At 52.0% G+C, this 23,689-nt stretch overlaps 1 protein-coding gene and 1 non-coding gene across 5 annotated transcripts in view; both read right to left on the reverse strand.

The window, feature by feature from the left end:
* Positions 1–22,645, reverse strand: part of NAA25 (N-alpha-acetyltransferase 25, NatB auxiliary subunit) — a 209,941-nt gene extending 187,296 nt beyond the window's left edge. For 3 of the 4 annotated variants that reach the window (XM_033956518.1, XM_033956517.1, XM_033956516.1), the window contains exon 1: positions 22,507–22,645. In XM_033956518.1, the coding sequence (XP_033812409.1) occupies positions 22,507–22,564 (58 nt within the window). In that variant the 5' untranslated portion in view covers positions 22,565–22,645. The remainder of the gene's footprint in view (positions 1–22,506) is intronic. The other variant, XM_033956515.1, reaches the window with a different exon arrangement.
* Positions 1,733–1,851, reverse strand: LOC117366255. Its single transcript, XR_004540531.1, has one exon. It is a non-coding gene; the product is annotated as a 5S ribosomal RNA (ribosomal RNA).
* Positions 22,646–23,689: the final 1,044 nt, after the last annotated feature.

Raw genomic sequence — 23,689 nt, forward strand, 5'->3', positions numbered from 1 at the left:
TTCTTACCTGTTAATTTTCTTTCCTTTAGAAGCAGCAGATGAATCCAGAGACCAATGGGATAGCTCACTTCTACCAGCAGGTGGAGATAGAGAAACTGATTAACAGGTGTACTTATTTGCTGGCACTCCTCCTGTCTCATCAGTATAGCTCCTTGCCCAAGCACATTTAACCATCAGTAGGTATAGCATGTAAAAAACTTCTTTCCCAGAACACCTCGCGAACAGCAACGATACAGAATACAATCATGAACAACACCCAATCACTAAAAGCCGTACACGAAAAACTGACAACCAGATACCAGAAAGGGTGGGGCTCTGGATTCATCTGCTGCTTCTAAAGGAAAGAAAATTAACAGGTAAGAACATAATTTTACCTTCCTTAGCAAAGCAGCAGATGAATCCAGAGACCAATGGGATGTAGCAAAGCAATCCTTAATTTGGGTGGGAAGCAAACGCCGCCTTCGCAACGACCGAAGCATCAAAAAACCCCTATCGCATGTGCCCGCACATCCATGCAGAGACGCGGAGAGAAGGTACTCTCGGAAGACCAGTTAGCCGTGAGACAAATCTCCTCCAAGGCAAAACCCCTCTGGGCCGAGCCCAAGAAGCAGCCATCGCTCCAGCGGAATGGTCATGAAGTTCAATCGCCACCCGCTCCCCTGCCAGCAGGCAAGTATAAAGAATGTCCTCCTGGACCATTGAGCGAGGTAGGCATCGGATGCCGCCATACGCCTGAGGCGTTCCTTGAAGAATCCCAAAAAGGAGATATAAACCACTAACAGTTGTTAGAAACCGATCTCGCGGAGAACGCTACATACGTTTCAAAAAATGCAGTGAATAAAAGTACTGCTTCCACTATCTCCTTCCAGGAAGAAGGAAGGAAAAGCGAGCATGATGTAAAAGAAAGGATGACACCCCCCTAGAAAGAAATAGTGGTACCATCCGAACTGACACCCCATATGATGGAAATAAGGAATAGGAATCCCCATTGAACAAGGCCTGCAACATCGCAACTGCAAAGCTGAAGCCATGACCACAAGGAATCCCATGGACAACCGCACAGCTCTTTAGAGCCCCAAAGGACAAGGCTAAAATGAAGCCATCGGTAACTTAGAAGAAGTACGTGAATGAATTACACCAAACCGGGCTTTCTAAGAGGTGCATGAATATACCGCCTTCTCTTTAGGAACCGAACTACAGGAAGCTGAGAAGTCAGCGAAGGGCCATATACCTAGTTCCTGTAACAAGCCAAGAATGGTAATTGAAGCTGAAGGGAATTGAACGCTATGCCATCGGCAATATACCTGTGCTAAAAAGGAACTCAGGAAGGGTGCAACTGTTGAGAAGTATTCAAGAAAGGAAACACCTCCAAAAGGAAGCAGAAGCCACAGGAGAAGACGTCTGTAGCGCCTGGATAAGAGAAGAAACAACCTGCTTCGCATTACCGTCACACGCCAGTCAAGACTGCTCAAAAGCTAGGTCGTAATACCAAAGTAGTATGAATATCCATGTTGATCTCAATCAAGGAGAGCAAAGTCGGAGATAAAAGGAAACTTCTTAGTCCGGCTGTCGAAAGGCTCAACAGATCCACATAGCAAGGATGGCGCAGCCAAGCCAGAGATTGTACCAATACTGTGCCCCTAAAGCGAGCTTGAGATGGCAAATCCAAGCTATCATCAGCCAGGGGAAAACAGTGAAAAAGAGAAACCAGAGGATTTTTTTTTTTTTTTCAAGCCTACAGCACCTGGTATTCCCAGGTGGTCACCCATCCAGGTACTAAACAGGCCCTATCCTGGTTGGCTTCTGAGATCAGACGGGATCGGGCACATTCAGGGTGGTATGGCTGTAAGAAAGAAACCACACTGTTACCCCCTTTAACTCCCACTTCCTGTGCCCGCCTAAGAAGCTAGGAAGCATGGAATTGTGAGACGAGGCCATGAGGTCAAGTTCCAGGAGATCTTATTTCCACCACAAGAAAAGTGGAACACCTGAGCCAAAATTCCCAATAACCAGGATGTAGAAGATATCACTATAACTAACGTCTACACTTCTAGAGCGTACGCAGTGCTGTACACAGTAACATCCAATAAATGAGCTATGCTCAGATTTCGCAGAGAGAAAGACTAACCAAACTCTTTTCCTGACCTGAAAAATGATCGGTCAACCGAATAGAAAGATGAGGGTCCACCCATCGAAGTAGAACAACCACTGTACCTGGCAACTGAGTACATCACCTACTGCCCAAGCTGCAGAGAAACACCCCCATCATAATACTGACTGAAAGGGCCCTCAGCAGCATTCCGGAAGAATGGTCTGAAGCTCCAGAAAGGAAGCCTGACCATGCTCAAGAGTAGAAGAAGGAACCAGAACTTAGTCGCCTCTGAAGACCAGACTCCTGAAGCTGAGGATGGAAGCCACCGAGCCCCCCAACCCGACAGTCCGGAATAGTCGGTGGTCATAAGCTAGTCCAGGAAAGACCGAGGCATGCCCTGGAAAGACAATCTTTCTGAGCCCCTAAATCATACAAAGCTATGCAGGAGAAGCCTAGCAACTAATAGGAGCCCAGAGATACCAAGAACCACTGGAATAAAAGCGGCTGCTGAGCGTTAGAAGGGAAAGCAAGCCGAGGTTCCCAGAGGGGTCAGCAATATGGATGCTAGAACCTGAACAGAATCCCATACTCTTAGCCATGGTAAGCGAAGAATGCCAATCTGAGATCGAGACTCCACACTCAAGGCTCTGGAAAGAATTACAAGTCTCTCCTATAAGAATAACCGCCTCAACCCGATATACCTATAACTAGTATAGGAAAAAAGAGCACTGCAAATATGAAGATGCGCATGTAAAGAATTGAGGAAAAGAAACCACCCGCTTCGTGTCAGTCAAAAGACCCGACTGGAAGTCGTCCGAATCAAGCAGGCAGTCAAGCATAAATCAGACAAATCGCCTGGAAGTGCCACCGAACCCTTGGGTAGGTGAAATGGAATGTGCCCCAAACCGAAAGCGCTGCTCCGAGAGAGGCAGGCCAACCTAGTGCAGACTCAGAGTCCATAGAGAAAATGTAAATATCTTCCCAGGTTGACTGCAGAAATGGGTAACCCTGAGAAACTAATGCAGCCGAATGGAATCCAGCCTGCCCAAAGCCCCCATCTTGGCCACCCACTAATAAGTGGTACCCTAAGAACTACAAGAACTGTCCCGAGGACCAGCCACACTTCAAAGAGAAACGCAAAACAGAGAGACTCTGGAAACATGAGGAGGATGCAAAGGTGCAGGCATCCTGAAAAAAGTTCACAGCTCCCTGACCTGACAGTAAAGCGACTACTCCTTCATGAGAAAACTGTCAACCTGGAAAAAGAACACCGTCTTGTGATGTGAAGGGGAGCATGAGGACATTCAGCAACCTGCCTGAGCTTTACGCAAGCAAAGGAAAGACAAGGCGCACCAGGCGTAATCCAGAAGCAGCATACGCCTCTCCAGAGAAACGAGCTGTACCTGGCCGAAAACAGATCAGGTTTCCACTCCAAAAGAGAGCGTAAGGGGAGAATTCATTGGGCATACAGTGCCAGCTACCCTACGACCTCGCAAGCAGAGGATCTTGCCCTTAGGGATCAGCCGCCACTAGACCATGCTTCTAGAGCGGAAGGCCGTCTAGCTTTTTTTTTTTTTTAAATAGACTTGAACCTTCGCCTCTTCTTTTGGAGCCATATCAGCTCTACTCCTTAGCTGGGGCTTGAACCTCAGCTCCTTGTTACTAACCCAGCACACAACCCTTGCGCCACCAGGTTTTCACAGACAAGCTGGCCCACAGCAAGAAGAAAAGAACCATCAGGCCTCAAGAGAGACCCTCCACTCGGAATTCCTGCAACTACCCCGCAGAAACAAGTCAAGAGCCCAAGCAGGCGGACGCAGCACCCAGGCAGAAGGCCTAAGGAAACCTCCAACATCGCCGCACGTTATCGGAACCCCGAGTGAAGAAATGAACCACACGAATGATACACTGGCACGCCCTTGACACCTACTCCACCTTGCTGTTCGCTAACCCATAAGGCAGCAAAACCAAGCGTAGGCAGCCAAACTCAGGGCAGAAACTTAATGTGGAAGTGCCTAGGTATATAAATGGACAGCCCCCAATAACAACCTCTTTTTTTTTTTTTTTTTTTTTTCTTGTTAAGAGAAGCATGTGGACAACACCACAGCAAATGGAGCACTGCAATACGGGGCACAGCTGATTTCAAACAAAAATAAGCCGCGGTACACGCTTAAGTTAGCTGTAGGACATGAGTCAATGAACCTCGCGGCGCTGGGGGCCCAAGCGCGGGCACTTTCCTGCCAGAATCAAAACCGGCTGGCTCCCCCAACAGCGCTGTACAAAACAGACCGGGAGCTCATAGCCAAAACCGCAGCACACCGCTCCGCAAAGCAGACGGCGAGGCCCGCGCTGAGAAAGGCAGCCGCCCAGAATAACTCCCCGAGTATTGCAGTGCTGGCGACCCAAACTCGGACCGTTTCACGCCAAAATAGGCCGGCTCCTAGAACATTGCCGCTCACACCGGCTCGGAGCCCATAACCGAAGCGTATAAAAAATGCAAAACACACCTCGGGGAGGAAAGGGGAAAAGGCGCATGGCTCCCAACAGTAGGGGAGCACAAGCTCGCACCACCCGCGCTATAGAACGATTCAGCTCCAGTTCAGATAATGTATAACACACCCGGAGCCGCCCTCACAATTTGCGGCCATATCGAGAGCCACACAGTTACATTTACCCATGGGCCGTGGCAGTATCAAGAAACAATGTCCCAGAAACTACCAACCCCACAGCACAAGCGCTAGGGTAAGAAAAAGAAGCGCTCCTAAGTTATGCGCAGGAATACAGAGGCCACCTACCTCACTGAAGCAAGCTCATACCAAAACATATTCCACCACAAAACAAAACTGCCATAGTCAAAAACCCACAGCTCTCACACAACCATAAAGCTCAGAGACCAGTAGAATAAAATGCATACTCACAATCTACTGGATAGTGCCGGTAGACGCCGGCAACACCTGCTGCCCAGCACGAGCAGGGCAAAAAAGTCAGCTGTGTAGGCCCCCTTTTTTTTTTTTTTTTTTAAATGGGAAAGAAGAAAAATAGGGACCAGGGCAGACCCTCTATCATTGGAGGGAGGGTGAGGCAGGGACAAGGGGGGGCCCAAGTGTAACCTCTAAAGCTGGCACCGATTAGCCGGACACCCCTGTCTCACTGAAGAGAAAAAACTCAACAGGAGAAACAGAATGGCAGTCTCACTGAAGAGAAAATCTCAACAGGAGGTAATAAAGTTCCAGCCACAGCCAGAATCCAGGAGCTAGTTGAATAGCGACTTCCACCTGCTTGGAGATAAAGAATACTGATGAGACAGGAGGAGTGCCAGCAAATAAGTACACCTGTTAATCAGTTTCTCTATCTCCACCTGCTGGTAGAAGTGAGCTATCCCATTGGTCTCTGGATTCATCTGCTGCTTTGCTAAGGAACCCCATATCCGTTCTCAAACCAACCAGCAGGAGGGATGCCCAATCCCTCCTGTCAGCAGCCCCCCCCCCCCCACACATACACACATCCCAGGCAGGAGTGATGACCCCTCCAAAATCAGCTGAGCAGCAGGGACTCCCTAAAGCTGCGATTCTGTTACTGGCAGCCAAGAAAGCACAGTTACTTACCGTAACAGGTGTTATCCAGGGACAGCAGGCAGATATTCTCTACATGTGGGTGACATCATCAACGGAGTCCCGCACGGACAGCTTCGCAATCAGACTTGCTTGAAGATCTTCAAGCTTGTGAGCTTACCCCGCATATTCGTGTGCCCTCCTGCCCGAGTCAGGGCGCGCGTCTCCTCAGCGTGGCCTCAGTTCAGATAGCTAGCAAAGACCCCAACCAGGGGAGGTGGGTGGGTTGCGAGAATATCTGCCTGCTGTCCCTGGATAAAGCACAGTTACTTACCGTAACAGGTGTTATCCAGGGACAGCAGGCATATATTCTCACATGTGGGTGACGTCATCTACAGAGCCCCAGCGCGGACAGCTTTTCAAGCAAACTTGATTGAAGTTTCAAGTTTGCTACACTGCACCACGCATGTGCATGCCTTCTTGCCAACTAGAGGGCGCATCCCCACCTCGTGGTCCTCAGTTCCATAACCAGCAAAGAAGCCATCCCCGGGGAGGAGGGCGGGTTGTGAGAATATATGCCTGCTGTCCCTGGATAACACCTGTTACGGTAAGTAACTGTGCTTTATCCCAGGACAAGCAGGCATGATATTCTCACATGTGGGTGACCTCCAAGCCAACCACAAAAGGGCAGGTGGGAGGATGGCAATTTAGGAAAACAGGTTACGTAACACCGACTGGCCAAACCGGCCGTCGCTTCTGGACAAAGTGTCCAGACAATAGTGGGAGGTGAACATATGAACCGAAGACCAAGTGGCAGCTTTACATATGTCCTCCACAGGAGTAGACCGGAGGAAAGCAACAGAAGCTGCCATAGCCCGGACCTTATGCCCCATGACTCGACCATGGAGCGTGAGACCAGCCTGAGCGTAGCAAAAAGAAATACAAGCAGCCAACCAGTTGGACAAGGTGCGCTTGGAAACAGGATGTCCCAACCGATTAGGATCAAAGGACAAAAACAATTGAGGAACCTTCCGATGAGACTTGGTACGTTGGAGATAAAAGGCCAACGCCCTCTTACAGTCAAGCGTTTGAAGCGCCGCCTCACCAGGATGAGAGTGGGGCTTCGGGAAGAACACCGGAAGAACAATGTACTGATTGATGTGGAAATCAGACACAACCTTAGGCAAAAATTTAGGATGGGTGCGAAGAACCACCTTGTCATGATGAAACACAGTAAAAGGTGGATCCGCAACCAAAGCCTGCAGCTCACTAATCCGACGAGCGGACGTGAGCGCAAGCATAAAGACCACCTTCCAAGTGAGAAACTTAAGATGAGATTTGTTGATAGGCACAAAAGGAGGCTTCATCAGTTGAGCTAAGACCACATTAAGATCCCAAACTACAGGAGGAGGTTTCAGAGGAGGATGAACATTCACGAGACCCCTCATGAAACGAGTTACCAGAGGATGAAGAGAAAGAGACCGACCCTCGAGATGCCGATGGAACGCCGCAATGGCACTAAGATGCACCTGAATGGAAGTCGTCTTCAGCCCAGACTTAGACAGATGCAACAAATATTCCAGCACCGAAGACACTGGAACCGAACTCGGGTCCAGATGGTTCGAGGAACACCAGGATGAAAATCTGGTCCACTTCTGGGAATAACAAAGCCTAGTCGAGACCTTGCGCGAGGCTTCCAAAACCTCCCTCACAGACTGAGAAACAGGAACCGAAGTCAAGGGGAAAGGAACCAAGCGGTCAGATGTAAAGACTGAAGATTGGGATGTAACAGCGAACCCCGACTCTGAGACAGCAGAGGGAAAAACAGGCAGAAGCAGAGGCTCCCTGACACTGAGTTGAAGGAGCAGGGAGAACCAGTGCTGCCGTGGCCAACGAGGCGCAATGAGAATCATAGTGGCTCTGGTCGATTTGAGATGTACCAACGTTCTCAAGATCAGAGGAAAAGGAGGGAACGCATAAAGGAACCTCCCCCCCCAGTCGAGAAGGAAGGCATCGGCCTCGAGACGGTCCCGGAGTACATCCGAGAACAATAGAGGGGCAGTTTGCGAGTCTCCGGGGAGGCAAACAGATCCATCTGAGGAGTTCCCAAGCGGTCGAAGACCTCGCGCAGAACCCGGGAGTTCAGCGACCACTCATGCGGCTGGAGAAGACGACTGAGTTTGTCTGCCAGACAGTTCCTCTCTCCCTGAATGTAAACCACACGTAGGAAGATGTTCTGGAACACCGCCCATTCCCAAAGGCGCAGGGCTTCCCGGCACAGGGACCAAGAGCCTGTTCCCCCTTGCTTGTTCACATAATACATCGCCACCTGGTTGTCCATCCGCACGAGGACGACTTGATCGTGTAGCAAGTGGCAGAACGCTCGAGCCGCCAGAAAAATGGCACGAAGCTCCAACACATTGATGTGACAAAGACGGTCCTCTGCCGACCATAGACCCTGAGTCCGCAGACCGTCGAGATGAGCCCCCCACGCGTACTCCGAGGAGTCCGTGGTCAGGACCTTGCGATGCGGAGGAACGAGAAAGAGCAAACCCCTGGAAAGATTGGAAGAGTTGGTCCACCAACGGAGCGAGCGTCTCAAAGAAGGAGTCACCATTATCGGACAAGAGACTGGGTCGCGATCCTGACGCCACTGCGAGGCCAAGGTCCACTGAGGAAGCCTCAGATGCAAGCGGGCGAACGGAGTAACGTGGACCGTCGATGCCATGTGGCCCAGAAGAATCATCATGCGCTGAGCCGATACTACGGGCAACAGCGAAACCTGGCGACTCAATCGAAGCAGGGCCTCCAACCGAGGGGGGGGGGGGAGGAACGAACGGAGGCGAACCGTGTCCAGCACGGCTCCGATAAACTGAAGGGATTGAGTCGGGCACAATTGAGACTTGGGAAAGTTCACTTCGAACCCCAGACGTTGAAGGAAGATGATAGTCTGTTGGGTCGCTGAAATAACCCCCTCCCTGGTCGATGCCTTGATCAGCCAATCGTCCAGGTAGGGAAAGACCTGTAGCCCCCGAGATCTCAGGGCTGCAGCGACTACCACCATACACTTCGTGAAGACTCGAGGAGACGTAGCCAGTCCGAAGGGGAGGACCCGATATTGTAGGTGCAACTCCAACCTGAAACCGTAGGAACTTGCGGAAGGCGGGATGCACCGGAACATGAGTATATGCTTCCTTCAAGTCCAGGGAGCACATCCAGTCCCCTTCCTCCAAAAGAGGGTATAAAACCGGAAGCGACAACATACAGAACTTCTCCCGGACCAGGAACTTGTTGAGCTTCCGGAGGTCCAAAATGGGGCGTAAGTCCCCGGTCTTCTTTGAAACCAAAAAGTAACGGGAGTAAAACCCCCGCCCCTGCTGGTCGGGGGGTACCCGCTCCACCGCCCGAAGGCTCAACAAGGCCCTGGCTTCCGCGAGGAGTAGAGGAAGCTGGGCTCGATTGCACGGAGAAGCCCCCGGCGGATGTTCCGGCGGCGTGGCTAAGAAATTTAGCGAGTAGCCCTCGGAGATGATCCAAAGCACCCAAGCATCTGAGGTGATCCCGGTCCAGGCCGCATGAAAGGCCCGCAGCCGACCCCCGATGGGAAGGGGGTCCGGCGAGAGTGCGGAGGGGGCCCGCCCCCTTCCCCACCTCACGTCAAAAAGACGGCGCCGGCTTGGACGCCCCCTGCGCCTGAGGTTTTGGTTGGCCCGCTCTACCCTGTTGCTGGGGGCGCCGGGGCGGAGGCCTCGAGAATGCCGGCGTGGACTTTTGCGGGTATCGCCGCGGGGGAGGTCTGAATGGCTTCTGCGGCGGGGCCCGAGGTTTAGGACGGACCAATGAGGCGATGGAGCGCTCATGTTCCGACAGTCGTTTGGTCGCCGCCTCCAGGGACTCGTCGAATAATTCCGGTCCAACACACGGTAGATTGGCCAGACGCTCCTGCAAGTTCGGGTCCATATCAACCGTACGGAGCCATGCCAGCCGGCGCATCGCCACTGCAAAGGCGGAGACCCTCGAGGCCAGTTCAAATGCGTTGTAAACTGCGTGGAACAAGTACAGACGCAATTGGGACAAGGTGGCCATGAAAGTAGCAAAACCCTCCTTATGGGAATCTGGCATGACCCCATAATAGCGGGGCAAGTCTTTCACCATGTGTAGAAGATAGGAGGAAAATGTAAAGGCATAATTGAGGACTCTAGTAGCCATCAATGAATTGGAATAGAGGCGGCGACCAAACTTGTCCAGGGTCCGCCCTTCCCATCCGGGAGGGACGGCCGCCGAGACCTTTGAGGGCTGTGATTTCTTCAGCGCCGAATCGACGAGCAGCGACTGATGAGACAGTTGTGCTTTCTCGAAGCCCTTACATGGGATGGTCCGGTACTTGGACTCCATCTTAGACGGCACCGCTGTGACTGTAAGAGGGGAGTCCAAATTTCTCAGGAAGGTCTGGTGTAGGACCTTATTGAGAGGCAGACGAGGAGTTTCCCTCGGGGGAGAGGGCAAGTCCTGCTCCTCCAAAAACTCCTTCGTATACTGAGAACCTGCGAGTAAGTCCAGGTCCAAAGCATGTCCCATATCCTGCACGAATTTTGAAAAGGAAGAGGGCTTGGAAGGCGGGGAAGGAGTTCGTGAAACCCGTGCCGCCAAGAAAGAGGGGGAGGCCTTGCGGGAATAACGAGGCTCCCTACCAGACCCCGATCCCCAGGAGGCCACACCCAGCGACCTGGAGGGGGGTCGGGGATCGCCTATGCCCCGAGGAGCCCTTGGGGAAAGTCCCCGGGGTACGAGGCACCAAGGCACGCCCCCTCCGTCTCAGCGAGGAGTCTCTCGAACCCTTCCCTCGGAGGACCGAAAAAGCCTCGGATTGTCGAGGCGGAGCTCCGAGACACGCAATGTCTCACCCCCGGTCGGCGAGGAGCGACCGTGTCTCCGAGGAGAACCCCGAGAACGCTTGGGCTTCCTCGGCCGGCGCCTCGCCCGAGGCCGACCCGAGGGCGAGGAGCCCCGGGAGGACCTCGACGAAGAGGAAGAGATCCTCCTAACCCGACGCACCTTGTCCCGAGGCCGCACGCTCTTCTCAGGTTGGTCGACCGAGGCCGCTGACGCCGGGGCAGCCAAGGTCGACGCCGGGGCAGTCGAGGCCGAAGTCTGCTGCAGGTGCGAGAGGGCCCCGGACAGCTCCGAGGCAATCAGCGCTCGGAGCAGGTCCTGGAAGACCAGAACCCCCATCATGGCGGGTAGGTCCGGGGCCGTCGGGTGCTCCCTGGAGGGCGACCTCGGTCTCGAGTATTCCCTCGGGGCACCCGACTTAGGCACTCGGGGCGGGGCCGAGGACGACCCACCCGCCGTCGAGGAGCCCGAGGATGGCTTCTTCGCAGACCCTGGAGTCGAGGACGGAAGCGAGGACTTACCCTGGGCAGGCTTCGTCGAGGTAGCAGGCTTGGACGAAGTCGAAGCGCGCGGCGAGGTCGAGGGACCCGATGCCGAGGTCAAGGCCAGGGCCGAAGCCGAGGCCGACGTCGAGGCCTTCCCCGCAGCGGGGTCCACAGCGAAGAGCTCCGCCATTCGGGCTATGGCGGCGGCGGAGCGCTCTAGACTGAAAAGTCGAGCACCTATCACAAGTGTCCGTAGGGTGCTCAGGACCAAGACAAATCAAGCACCACCGGTGTGGATCGGTAATCGAGAGCAACCGATCACACCGGGAGCACTTTTTAAAGCCCGTCAAGGGACGGGACATGAAACCAAAAAAAGGCCGGGAACGAACGAAGTCCCACGGCCGCGGCTACCGGGAGCCCCCGGAGCCGAACGAAACAAAAAGTTTTTTGTTTTTTTTTTTTGACGAAAAAACAACCGACAACTAATAAAAACAACAAAACAAGCACAGCGACCGAGCGAATACACTCCGCCGCGGTGTCAGAAGGCAAATTGCTAAGAGCACGATTTCCACAGGGCTTCTGGCTCCGCGGAAAAACTGAACTGAGGACCACGAGGTGGGGATGCGCCCTCTAGTGGGCAAGAAGGCATGCACATGCGTGGTGCAGTGTAGCAAACTTGAAACTTCAATCAAGTTTGCTTGAAAAGCTGTCCGCGCTGGGGCTCCGTAGATGACGTCACCCACATGTGAGAATATCATGCCTGCTTGTCCTGGGATAACACCTGTTATGGTAAGTAACTGTGCTTTATCCCAGGACAAGCAGGCAGCATATTCTCTCCATATGGGTGACCTCCAAGCTAACCATAATGGGACGGTGGGAGAGTTGGCAATTTAGGAGAACAGATTTTGTAAAACAGACTGGCCAAAATGGCTGTCCCGTCTGGAAAAAGTATCCAGACAGTAGTGAACCGAGGCCCAAGTGGCAACCTTGCAGATTTCCTCAATAGGAGTTGATCTGAGGAAAGCAACAGATGCCGCCATCGCTCTGACCTTATGCCCCGAGGAGCATACCTGGGAGCGGAAGACCAGCCTGAGCATAGCAGAAGAGATACAAGCCGCCAACCAGTTGGAGATGATAATCTTGCAAACAGGACGCCCCAACCTATTTGGATCAAAAAATATGAAAAGTTGAGGAGCAGTCCAATGAGCTTGAGTGCGTGGCAAGTAGAAGGCCAACGCACGCTTACATTTAAGAATATGAAGCGCCACTTTTCCAGGATGAGAATGAGGCTTTGGAAAAAATACCCTGGAAGAACAATAGATTGGTTGAGGTGGAAGTCCAAAACCACTTTAGGCAAGAAGTTAGGATGGGTACGAAGGACCACCCTGTCATGATGGAAAACGGTGAAAGGTGGATCCGCAACCAAAGCTTGCAGCTCACTAACTCTTAGAGCAGACATGAGGGCAATAAGGAACACCACTTTCCAAGTGAGACATATCAAATGAGCCCTATCAATTGGCTCAAAAGGAGGCTTCATCAATTGAGCAAGGACAACAGTGAGATCCCAAACCACTGTAGGAGGCTTGAGGGGAGGAACGATATTGAAAAGACCTTTCATAAATCTGGAAACCACAGGATGAACAGAGAGTAGATTCCCGTCAATCAGCTGATGAAAAGCAGCAATGGCACTAAGGCGGACTTGAATAGATGTTGATTTGAGACCAGCATGAGACAAGTGCGGCAGATAATACAGCACCGAAGACAAGGAGGCAGCTTGCGGCTCCTTGCGATGCGTAGCACACCAAGAAGAAAATCTAGTCCATTTCCGATTGTAGCACTGTCTAGTGGACTGTTTTCCAGAAGCCTTGAGAACATCCTGTACAGATTGTGAAAACCAGAATGAAGTAATCAAGTTGAGAGGCACCAAGCTGTTAAGTGCAGAGATCCTTGACTCTGAGTAAGCAGAGAAGGAAAAACTGGTAGAAGCAGAGGCTCCTAGGTGCTGAGTTGAAGTAGAAAAGTAGAAGGGAGAACCACTGTTGTCTGGGCCACCGAGGAGCTATCAGAAACATGGTGGCGCGGTCCAACCTTAGCTTGACAAGAGTTTTCAGAATCAGAGGGAATGCGTAGAGAAACAGATGCGTCCATACCAGAAGGAAAGCATCCGCCTTGAGTCGATGAGGAGAGTAAATCCTGGAGCAGAAATGAGGCAATTTGTGGTTGAGGGAAGACGCAAACAGATCTATCTGTGGAGTCCCCCACTGAGCAAACACCTGACGTAGAGTCAAGGAATTGAGTGTCCATTCGTGAGGTTGCAGAAGACGACTCAATTTGTCCGCCAGACAATTCCGTTGGCCTGAAGGTATACCACTCTGAGAAAGATGTTCTGATGTATCGCCCAATGCCAAATCTTCAGAGCTTCCTGGAAAGAGACAGGGAACCCGTTCCTCCTTGTTTGTTGACATAATATAAGGCCACTTGGTTGTCCATCCAAACAAGGACCACGTGGTCACAAAGCAGATGATGAAAAGCTTTTAGAGCAGGGATGTCCAACCTTTTGGCTTCCCTGGGCCGCATTGGCCGAAAAAAATGTTTCTGGGGCCACACAAACGTGCAAATGCTGCAGCAAGACAGAGGAGGGAGCCAGCAAGACAGTAAACACTCGGGGACAGCAGAGGAAAACACTGCATCACTCTCGACCGAGGCCGCACAAAATACTTCACAGGGCCACATGCGGCCCTCAGGCCACAGGTTGGACACCCCTGTTTTAGAGCATGGAAAACGGCTCTTAGTTCCAACAGACCGAAGTGACACTGATGATCCGTGCTGGGTCAATGGCCTTAAGTACGGAGACAATCGAGAGGAGCCCCCATGAAGCATAGGTTGAAGAAACTGACGTGAGAATCTTCCAATGAGGGGATATGTGCAAAACCAAATCTCTGGAAAGAGTGGAAGATAGCATCCACTAATGGAGAGACTGTCTCAAGGAAGGAGTCACTGTAATATGAAAACAGCAGAGTCCGTTACGTTGCTAGAAGAACCTCCTGGCAAGACGATGCTTCGATAAGCCAGTCATCGAAAAAAGGAAAAACCTGAAAACCCTGCATCCACAGGGCTGCAGGAACCACTATCAGGCCTGGCATGAAAACTGTGATCAAGAAAGTGAGGCCAAAAAGGACCCGGTACCTAATAGGAAGATTCCCCACCCGAAATCTGAGGAAATTGTGAGAGGCTGAATGAGTTGGAAGAAAAGGAAGCCTCATGGAGATCGAGAGAGCATAACCAATCGCCTTGAGCCTTCAAGGGATTGGAAGCAGGTAACCCTCTTTGACGGTGGTAAGAACCCAGAGGTGGAGACTGCTCCCATCGTTAATGGAATGAAGGAACTGCAGAGGTTTAACCACAGCATGAGACTGGGGAGCTTGCTGATGGAGGGAGTAGATTTCTATGAATACCGACACGGATGATGGCGTCCGCAATGGATTCAGCAACAACTCATATCCCTCGACGGGCAGAATGGCCAGTCGATCTGGAAGAGTGAAATCCATGAACCAGGATCTGTAATCAGGCCCGATGTCCCATTGCCACAGAAAGGGTAGTGACTGATGAAGGGTCAATATCAGCAGACGGCACCTGGACCATGTGTACTCAAAAGAGGTACAAGGGATGGGGTTTACGCCATACTTCAAATAAGACGTTTAAGATCAAAAACCTACCCCCACCAGGAAAGTACGCCAAAGACGATGCCCCAACCTATTAATGGACCGTCCAAGTCTCCCATGAGGGACTGCAGTGTAATGCAGAACATGAGGGAGAAACCGTTCAATGAAAACATCAGGGAAGAGATTCTGCTGCCTAAGACAGGACAAAGAATACATCCCGTAAAAGGCTCAAAAAGACAGGAGTATGAAAAATTGAGTGCCTCAACACAAGTCTCGTAGAAACTGGAGAACTAGGATCCCCCACAGCATGCCTCGAAAGAGGAGTCTGGGGCCTCAAAAAAATGCTCGAAGTCCCTGAAGAGCCTCAAAGCACAAGGGAAAAAAAGGGGAACTGAATCCTGCCTCGAACAGAGGTGCCTCGATGGAGAGGAGTACCTCGAAGCAGAAACAGAGCGAGGCTTATTAACGGCTTCAAAACAGGACAGCTAAAGTACAAGGCCCGGATTGACCAGGCGAAGACTCAATCGAGGACGAGGCACAAAGCCGCAGAGACCAAGCAGGGTGCGCCTCGAGAACATGTTCCCACTGGCTTGCAGGGAGCTGGGTTGAGGCCGAGACCCTGTCTGGGATTAGAAAGATCCCTCAAGAGCCTCAAAGGACGAGGAAGAGAGGGATCCGAATCCTGCCTTGAACAGAGTTGCCTCGATGGAGAAGAGTTCCTCGAGGCAGAAGCAGATCAAGGCGTCTTGACGGCCTCGAAGCCTGACAGCTGGAGTACAAGGTCTGGATTGACTAGGCAAAGACTCAGTCGAGGAGAGGCACAAGGCCTCAGAGACCAAGCAGGGTGTGCTTTGAAAACATGCTCAGTCTTGCAGGAAGCTGGGTCGAGGCCAAGAACCCTGCCTGGGTCTGGAAGGTTCCCACAAGAGCCTCAAATGACAAGGGATCCGAAATCTGCCTCGAACAGAGGTGCCTCAAAGGGGAGGAGTACGAGGCAGAAGCAGATCGAGGCTTCATGACGGCCTGAACCGGATAGCGAGAGTACGAGGCCTGGACTGATCAGGCGAGGACTCAGTTGAGGTCAAGGCCCGAGGCCTCAGGACAAAGTCGAGGCCCGAGGCCTCAGTCGAGGTTGAGACCAAGCAGGGTGTGCCTCAAAGACATGCTCTGACTGGCTTGCAGGAAGTTAGGTCGAGGCCCGAGTCCCTGCCTGGGTCAAGAAGGTTCCCTCAAAAGCCTTGTAGGACAAGGAAGAGAGGAGTCCGAAACCTGCCTCAAACAGAGGAGCCTCGATGGAGAGGAGTACCTCGAGGTAGAAGCAGAATGAGGCATCTAGACTGTCTCGAAGTCCGACTCAGAAATGTAGCAGGTTGAGCCTCAAGGATATGCTCAGACTGGCTTGCAGGGAGCAGGATCGAGGCTGGAGCGAGTTGAGCAAACACAGTGCTAAGCTCGTTGATCCATTCCGGAAAGTTGGCACCATACTAATGAAATTGGCATTGAGGTGCAGTAGTGCGCTCCATAGAGGGCAACCTCAAGGATGAGTATTCCCTATTGGGGAGAGTGTGGTGCAGTGGTTAAAGCACCCTGAGGTTGTGGGTTCAAACCCACGCTGCTCCTTGTGACCCTGGGCAAGTCACTTAATCCCCCCATTGCCCCATAGATAGATTGTGAGCCCACCGGGACAGAGAGGGAAAACTGCTCGAGTACCTGAATAAATGCATGTAAACAGTTCTGAGCTCCCCTGGGAAAATGGTATAGAAAACTGAATAAAAATAAAAAATATTAATGGAGGCACGCTTCGAAGGAGGTCTCGTAGAGGCTGGCACGACTGCACTCAGTGCCTGGATTGCCTGAGACTCAGCTGGAGGTTTCTGATGTAGTGTACCTGGGGAGGAAAGAGGAGACTTACCCGAGGACGGAACATCAAGAGGCACAGCAGACGAGACTCGAGGTCCTGGAAGACGAGGCCGCCACCGGGGTCGAGGCCAAGGTCGTCTGTGAAGACTACTACAAGAATTTTGTTTCTGAAGGGTAGCAGAGCACGGGCAGAACCCAGGACAATATTCGGGCCCTATGAAGTAAATGGCCCGACCACACTGGCTACACTGATTGATCCTTGTAAGAGGCCGGGAGAGAAAAATAAAATATAGCCGCAACCGAACGAGGGCCAGCGGCAGGCAAGCCCGCCGGATGAAAACCGGCGGAAAAATATAAAAGTGCGAGAAGGCATGTAGGAAAACGGCAGAGCTGTAGAACAAGGTTTCTTGGCTCCACAGAAAAATGAGAACTGAGGCCACGCTGAGGAGTATTGGGTGTAGGTCTCCCGTTTTTTTCGGTACCAGGAAGTAACGGGAGTAGAAGCCCTTCCCCCGTTGGTCGGGGGGAACCTCCTCCACTGTTCTCAGGCGAAGCAGGTCTCGAACTTCGGAGAGGAGTAGGGGTAGCTGTGTCCGGTTGGGAGGGCAATTCCTTGGGGGGTTGTCCGGAGGAATGGCCCGAAAGTTGAGAGAGTATCCTGATGAGATCACGCCAAGGACCCATGCGTCCGACGTGACTTGTTCTCAGCGAGGGTAAAAGGCTTTGAGGCGACCCCCGATGGAAAGGAGGCCTGGGACTATGGCGGAGGGGGCCCGCCCCCTTCCGCGTATCCCGTCAAAAGGACGGGGATGGTTTGGTAGTCGCAGGCGGTTGGGACTTGGGCATGGCTCGGTGGTGGGCTTGCGGACGCCTGGGTGGAGGCCGCGAGAAGGCAGGGGTGGATTTTTGTGGGTAGCGGCGTGGAGGGGCCCTGTACGGCCTGGACGCGGGCGGTTTAGGCTTTTGCCGGACGAGGGAGGCGAACGAGCGTTCGTGTTCGGAGAGGCGTTTTGTAGCCGCCTCGATAGTGTCATCGAACAGTTCTTTTCCCACGCAGGGGAGGTTAGCCAACCGGTCCTGCAAGTTGGGGTCCATGTCGACCAGGCGCAGCCAAACTAGTCGGCGCATGGCGATAGCAAAGGCTGCCTTTCTGGAGGAGAGTTCGAAGCCATCGTATGCCGCGTGGAATAGATGGAGGCGCATGTTGGAGAGGGACTCTAAAAGCAGGCCAAACGCTCCTTGCCGGGAGGCCGGTAGGTCAGTCTCAAAGGCTCTCAATAGTCCAATGAGGTGTTTGAGGTAGGATGTGAAGGTAAAAGTGTAGCTTTGCACCCTAGAGGCCATCATTGCATTTTGATATAGTCTCCTGCCGAACTTGTCCAGGGTTCGGCCTTCTCGGCCTGGGGGGACCGCAGCTGAGACCCGGGATGGGTGAGCCTTTTTCAAGGAGGATTCTACTAGCAGCGACTGGTGGGAGAGCTGTGGTTGTTCGAATCCCGGGTAGGGTACTGTGCGGTACTTGGCCTCCATTTTGGAGGGTACGGCTGTGACCATGTAGGGGGTCTCCAGGTTCCTGAAGAAGGCCTGTTGGAGTACCGGGTTAGGTGGTAAGCGAAGGGACTCTCTGGGCAGTGATGGCATATCCAGCTCCGCTAGGTACTCCTTAGAGTATCTGGAGTCGGACTGGAGGTCTAAGTCCAAAGCGTGGCCCATGTCCTAGACAAAGCGAGTGAAGGATGGGCGGGATGTTCCCGGGGCCCCGTGCGGGGTCGGTGAACGAGACCTCCGTCGGGTGGAGAAGGATGGGGAGGCTTCCCTCGAGTATCGAGGTTCCTGCTCCGATCCACGCTCCGAGACCGGGGAAGCACTGTGAGAGTGTTCCAGGGTCGTCGATCTTCGGCGTCTCGAGGAGCCCCTCGGAGACGATGCCGGGTTCGGGGTACCGATCAATGTCGAATCGGTGACCTCGACCCGGACTCCCTCAGAGAATACCTGCAACCTCGGGTCGGGGTCCCGGTCCGAGAGGGAGTTCGGAGGATGCGCGGGTTGGAGAGTGATAACTCAGCCACCCTTAGTGGTCCCGTACGAGGTGTAGGAGAACGGCCTCGTAGAGTTGGTGAACCTCGGGCCTTCTTGGAGGTACGGCGGTTCGAGGTTTCTGTCGTTTTAGCACGATGTTTTGCCCCGCGGCGGTCTGCGGAGGGAGAGCATCTCGGGCGCCTCGGCGAGGAGTCCGAGGAGGATGGGATGCGGCGAAGCTTGCGCACTTTTTCCCGAGGTTGCTCGATGCGAGGCTCAGGCTGGTCTGGCACCTGCGGGGTCGAGGTCGATTGTAACTGGGCCATTGCAGCGGACAGCTCCGACGAGATCATCGCTCGGAGTAGGTCCTGGAAGACGGGCACGGACAGCATCGAAGGCATATACACTGCCTCGGTGCACTCCACCGGGGGCGACCTCGTATCAGAGTATTCCCGTGTGGTGGAGGCACGGCCCGAAGGCTTGGAGGGCTTAGCCGAGGCTGTAAGCATGGGGCTTCCGCCATGCGTCGACGGTGTCCCCGAGGCTGGCTTCTTCGATGTTACGGAACCTGAAGAAGGAAGAGGGGACTTACTCGGGGCCGAGGCTTTCTGCTGTCCCGAGGGCTTCGGATTCGGGGCGATGCCGAGGTATTCGGGGCCGAGGTCAAGGCCGGGGCCGACCTCGAGGCCGAGGGTTGGTCCGGAGTAAAAAGGTCCGCCATGCGGGCTTTTCTTCGACGGAGGGCCCGGTTCTGGAAAGCAGCGCACTGGGGGCAGGAGTCGGTTGGATGAGCCGCCCCCAGGCAGAGGATGCACCGGCGATGCGGGTCTGTGATGGAAAGAAGCCGCTCAGACCGGGTGCACTTTTTAAAGCCGGTCAAAGGCCGGGACATAGAATCGAAAGTAGCCGCGGCTCGAGTAGCCACGCGGCCCCGGAAGCCTCCAGGTCGTCAAAAACGAAGCAGGAATCAAGTTGAAAAGTAAAGAATTCGCGCACAGCGACTTAATCGAGAAAAAACAAGAAAAAAAATTGCGGTGCTAGAAGGCAGTTGGGGCAGAGCCTGAAAAACACGACTTCTAGGCTCAGCGGAAAATTTTGAACTGGAGACCACGAGGGGATGCACCCCCTAGTGGAGCAGGAAGGCACGCATGCGTGGAGCAGCAGAGCAAACTTAAATCTTCAATCAAGTTTGCTTGAAAATGCTTCCGCATCGGGGCTCCGTAGATGACGTCACCCACATGTGAGAATATCATGCCTGCTTGTCCTGGGATAAGTATACGCCGGTTTAAAAAAGGAGTGGGGTTTCATAGGATGATTGGAAAGATTTTATGAATTTGCATGTCTTAACTATCATGATTTAACTACAAGACTCCTGAGGCAGGCCCTTGTGGGCCGAAACACGATCGTGTCAAAACTATCCCAATAAAAGAGACTGAGCACCAATTGGTCACCTTTGTCATTTTGTTTGCTGTTCACTGGTGTGAAGGCAGTTTCTCAAATTTGTATGTAACTCAGATCCTAGTATTCTTCCCACCTTGAGTCCCCTCTTGCATCCCTTTTCATCACCACATCCAACATTACTCCCTCTCATCTCTCTCTTCCCCATTCATCTCTACCTCACTCCTTTCCCACCACCATGTCCAATAATTCTCTCTCCCTATGTCCAACAATTCTCCTCTTTCTTCATCTCCCCATGTACACCATCTCTCTTTTCCTCTCAGACACCCAATTCACCTATTCTATTCTCTCCCTCACCTCAGCATCTCTTTCCCTCACTCCCTCCCTCCATTCTTCCATCCTATGGCTCATGCTCCTTTCCCTCCCTCCATTCTGTGTCCTAAGTTCATACCCCTTCCCTCCATCCTTTGTCTGAAGTTTGTGCTCCCTCCCGAGTCTCAATGCGCCCCTCTCCCTCCATCATGTGCACCAAGTACATGTCTCCCTCCAGCGGGTGTTTACCTTCTCGCCTGCTCACTCCACCTTCCAGTCACAGTCATTTCTCTGCACAAAGCCGCTGGCAGCGGTTCCTACACACATCCCGTGGCTGAACTGGAAGTCTTCTCTCTCACGTCAGAGGATGCTCCTCTCGCATCAGAGGGAAGGCTTCCGGCTCAGCCATAGGACATGCATAGGAGCAGCTGCTGGCAGCTTTGTGCAGAGAAACGAGTGTGGCTGTGAGGAGGGAGCCGGAGGGAGGCACTTACTTGAGGCATGTTGGAACTCATGAGGGAGGGAGAGGGGCATATTGGAACACCGAAGTAGAGCAGGACCCTATTTAAGTACGAGCCTGACGCAAGACGGATGTTCATAAAATGGGGACTACCTGTATAGCAAATGACTCAAACTGTAGGTGGCAGTAAAGCTTTCAGTGAAGTAGGAGGGTTATAGAAAAAAATCCAGTGTGGATTCCTTCTGCAGTGGCTTGTGGCCACGGGGAGATAACCCGTTTGTCCAGAATGACACACCTACTGCACAGTCTCCCAGTTACAGGTTAATAAAATGAGGCCACAAGATAGAGAAATGATTTTCCCCAAGCTATAGCATCAATAACAGAATCAAAATAACAATTCAAGGTTCCTTATTCCCAATACTATACACTAGTCTAAACAGGCAGATGATATTATCCATAGTAGATTTCCCAATCAGTGCACCTTCAAGCCTGATCATGCATACCACAGAGGAAACAAAAAACATCTAGAGCCACTGTAAAGGCTCTGCTCTCAGTACCTAACAAAAGATACCAGAAGTCACTTTTAAACTTGAAGGAGGCTCCTTTATGGCTAAGCACACCTGCAGTGTCACTCGTTCCTCTCTCATTCCTAGTTATAAGCCCCAGAGCATGGGAATTAACAGGCATGTAGGCAACAGATAACTCTGCCTGCTCCTCAAAAGCTGACATGCCACAAAAAAATATTTTTGGGAATGTATGTGTGCTTTGAGCTTGAAAAGGCTGGGAAAGGCTACTTATCTACTCATAAACAGATAGTCATGTATTACATTTTGCTTTTCCCTTTTTACATAGTCTTTATGTTTAGAAATAGATGACCAAAACCAAAGTGTAATATTTACTTCAAGCTTTTTCCTCTTAGAGGAACTCAGAACTTCAGGTGCATTTCTTTGCAATCTTGAATACCCATTTCCTCAGAGCATCCTTAATAATAATGCTAAGTAGTTTTCGGGATTTAAAACATTAGCAATTACAAAATAAAAACAAAACCAAGAACCATTACTGCTAGCTTATGTCCGGGGGAAAAAAAAAAGTTCTCATTTGTAATCTCTGGAGCATCTATCCACATTGCAAAACATTTCTCGCACCGACAAGAAATTTTAACAACAATCATCTGTCCCTCAGGTTCAAAAAGTGTAAAAGTCTTTGACTGGTCCCCAGAGTAAATTTCCACCAGTACAAAGAGTACAAGAACCCCCTAAACCGCCTCCCCCGTCAATGCACTTTTGCCCGGCTGATAACATACACAGCAACCTGCACAGATACGACACAGAGAACAAAACAAAGCAGGAAACCCTATTCTCTGCCTTTATCCCCTCTCCCCCCACTATAACGCCTTCCCGGCTCGGGCCTAGAGTCTCTCGGAAGCAAATGGGGGGGAGAGGGGGCGACCGGCAGCAGAGCCGAGCCCTTTGCACGACCGAACTTTTTTTTTTTTTTTGCAATCACAGCTATCGAGCGGGCCCTCCCGCAGTCCCCACCTCCAGCGGGAACGAATCCGAAAGGCAGAGCGCCGCCAGCCCTTCCCTCCGTCACCGCAGGCCGAGGCTCGTGCCGGGGCCTAGGCACCCAGCCGGCTATCGCACCCCGCGAGCTGCAACGCCGGGCCGGACGGGAAAAGCTCCGGGAGCGTGGCAGCTGCGGACGAGCGGGTCCAGAACGCGGCGACCTCCCCCCTCCCCTTCAAAGCCGGGCTGCGAGCGCCGAGGAAACCTACCGTAGATTGGTCTGAGCCGCCTGTCGTTGGGATCCTGCACATGGCCCCGCGTCGCCATGATGACAAGCGCAGAAGCACAGGGCGCATGCGTAGTGGAGGAAGCACGGCGGCCTTAAAGTGACAGCGGCGGCGGCGCCCCTGGCTTGATTGTGTTCTACTGCACAGCGAGTGCAGCGTCTATCAGTTCGTGTGTGCGCGCGCGCAGGAGCCGGCTCTTTAGTGTTGTAGGTGCTTCAGTCCTCCCCCAACCCCCCCCCCCCCCCACAATACTGTATTCTGCAAACTCCTTGACTGTGTCCAGGGAGGGACAATTTCTGTTGGGTTAGATCATTGTGAAAAAAAAGTCGGCTCCTCTCGGGGATAATTTCTCCAAATACCGTTTAGCACACTATACAGCAGTGGTCTCTAACTCAAACCCTTTGCAGGGCCACATTTTGGATTTCTAGGTACTTGGAGGGCCTCAGAAAAAAATAGTTAATGACAATTTTGCATGAGGTATAACTCTTTATAGTTTATAAATCTTTCCTTTTGGCTAAGGCTTAATAATAATATTGTCATTTATAGCTAAAGAGACATATGACCAAGAAACGGTTTTATTTTACTTTTGTGATTATGATAAACATACCGAGGGCCTCAAAATAGTACCTGGCGGGCCGCATGTAGCCCCTGGGCTGCGAGTTTGAGACCACTGCTATACGGGATATATAACGGGGAACTAAATATATAAATCCTTGATACTTAATTCAAATGTCCAACTAATCACAGATCAAGTATTCATAATCGAATGCATAAATTAGAATAGAATGTGATCTGTGATTGCTCAGACCCAAACCCAATGCAAGTGTAATAAGGCCCTTGCTGTGTTTTATTACACTTGCACTGGGTTTGGGTCTGAGCATTCACAGATCACATTCTATTTTCATTTATGCATTCGATTATGAATACTTGATCTGTGATTAGTTGGACATTTTACGCATTTCGTGACAGGCAGGAATGTCATTCTGAAGCAGGTGTGTGGAGTATGATTTCAGTCTCTGCATAGTATGTGCATTGTGCCAAAGAGAGCTTATTAGACTTCTTAACATGGTAACACATACAGGGTGCTCATTTACAAAGCACATAGACTTATAAACTTACATGTAAGCTTGAAAATGAGCCTCATAGGCAACTTATCCAGTGCGTT

Source organism: Geotrypetes seraphini, chromosome 8 (assembly GCF_902459505.1).
Source record: "Geotrypetes seraphini chromosome 8, aGeoSer1.1, whole genome shotgun sequence".
Lineage (NCBI taxonomy): Eukaryota > Metazoa > Chordata > Amphibia > Gymnophiona > Dermophiidae > Geotrypetes > Geotrypetes seraphini.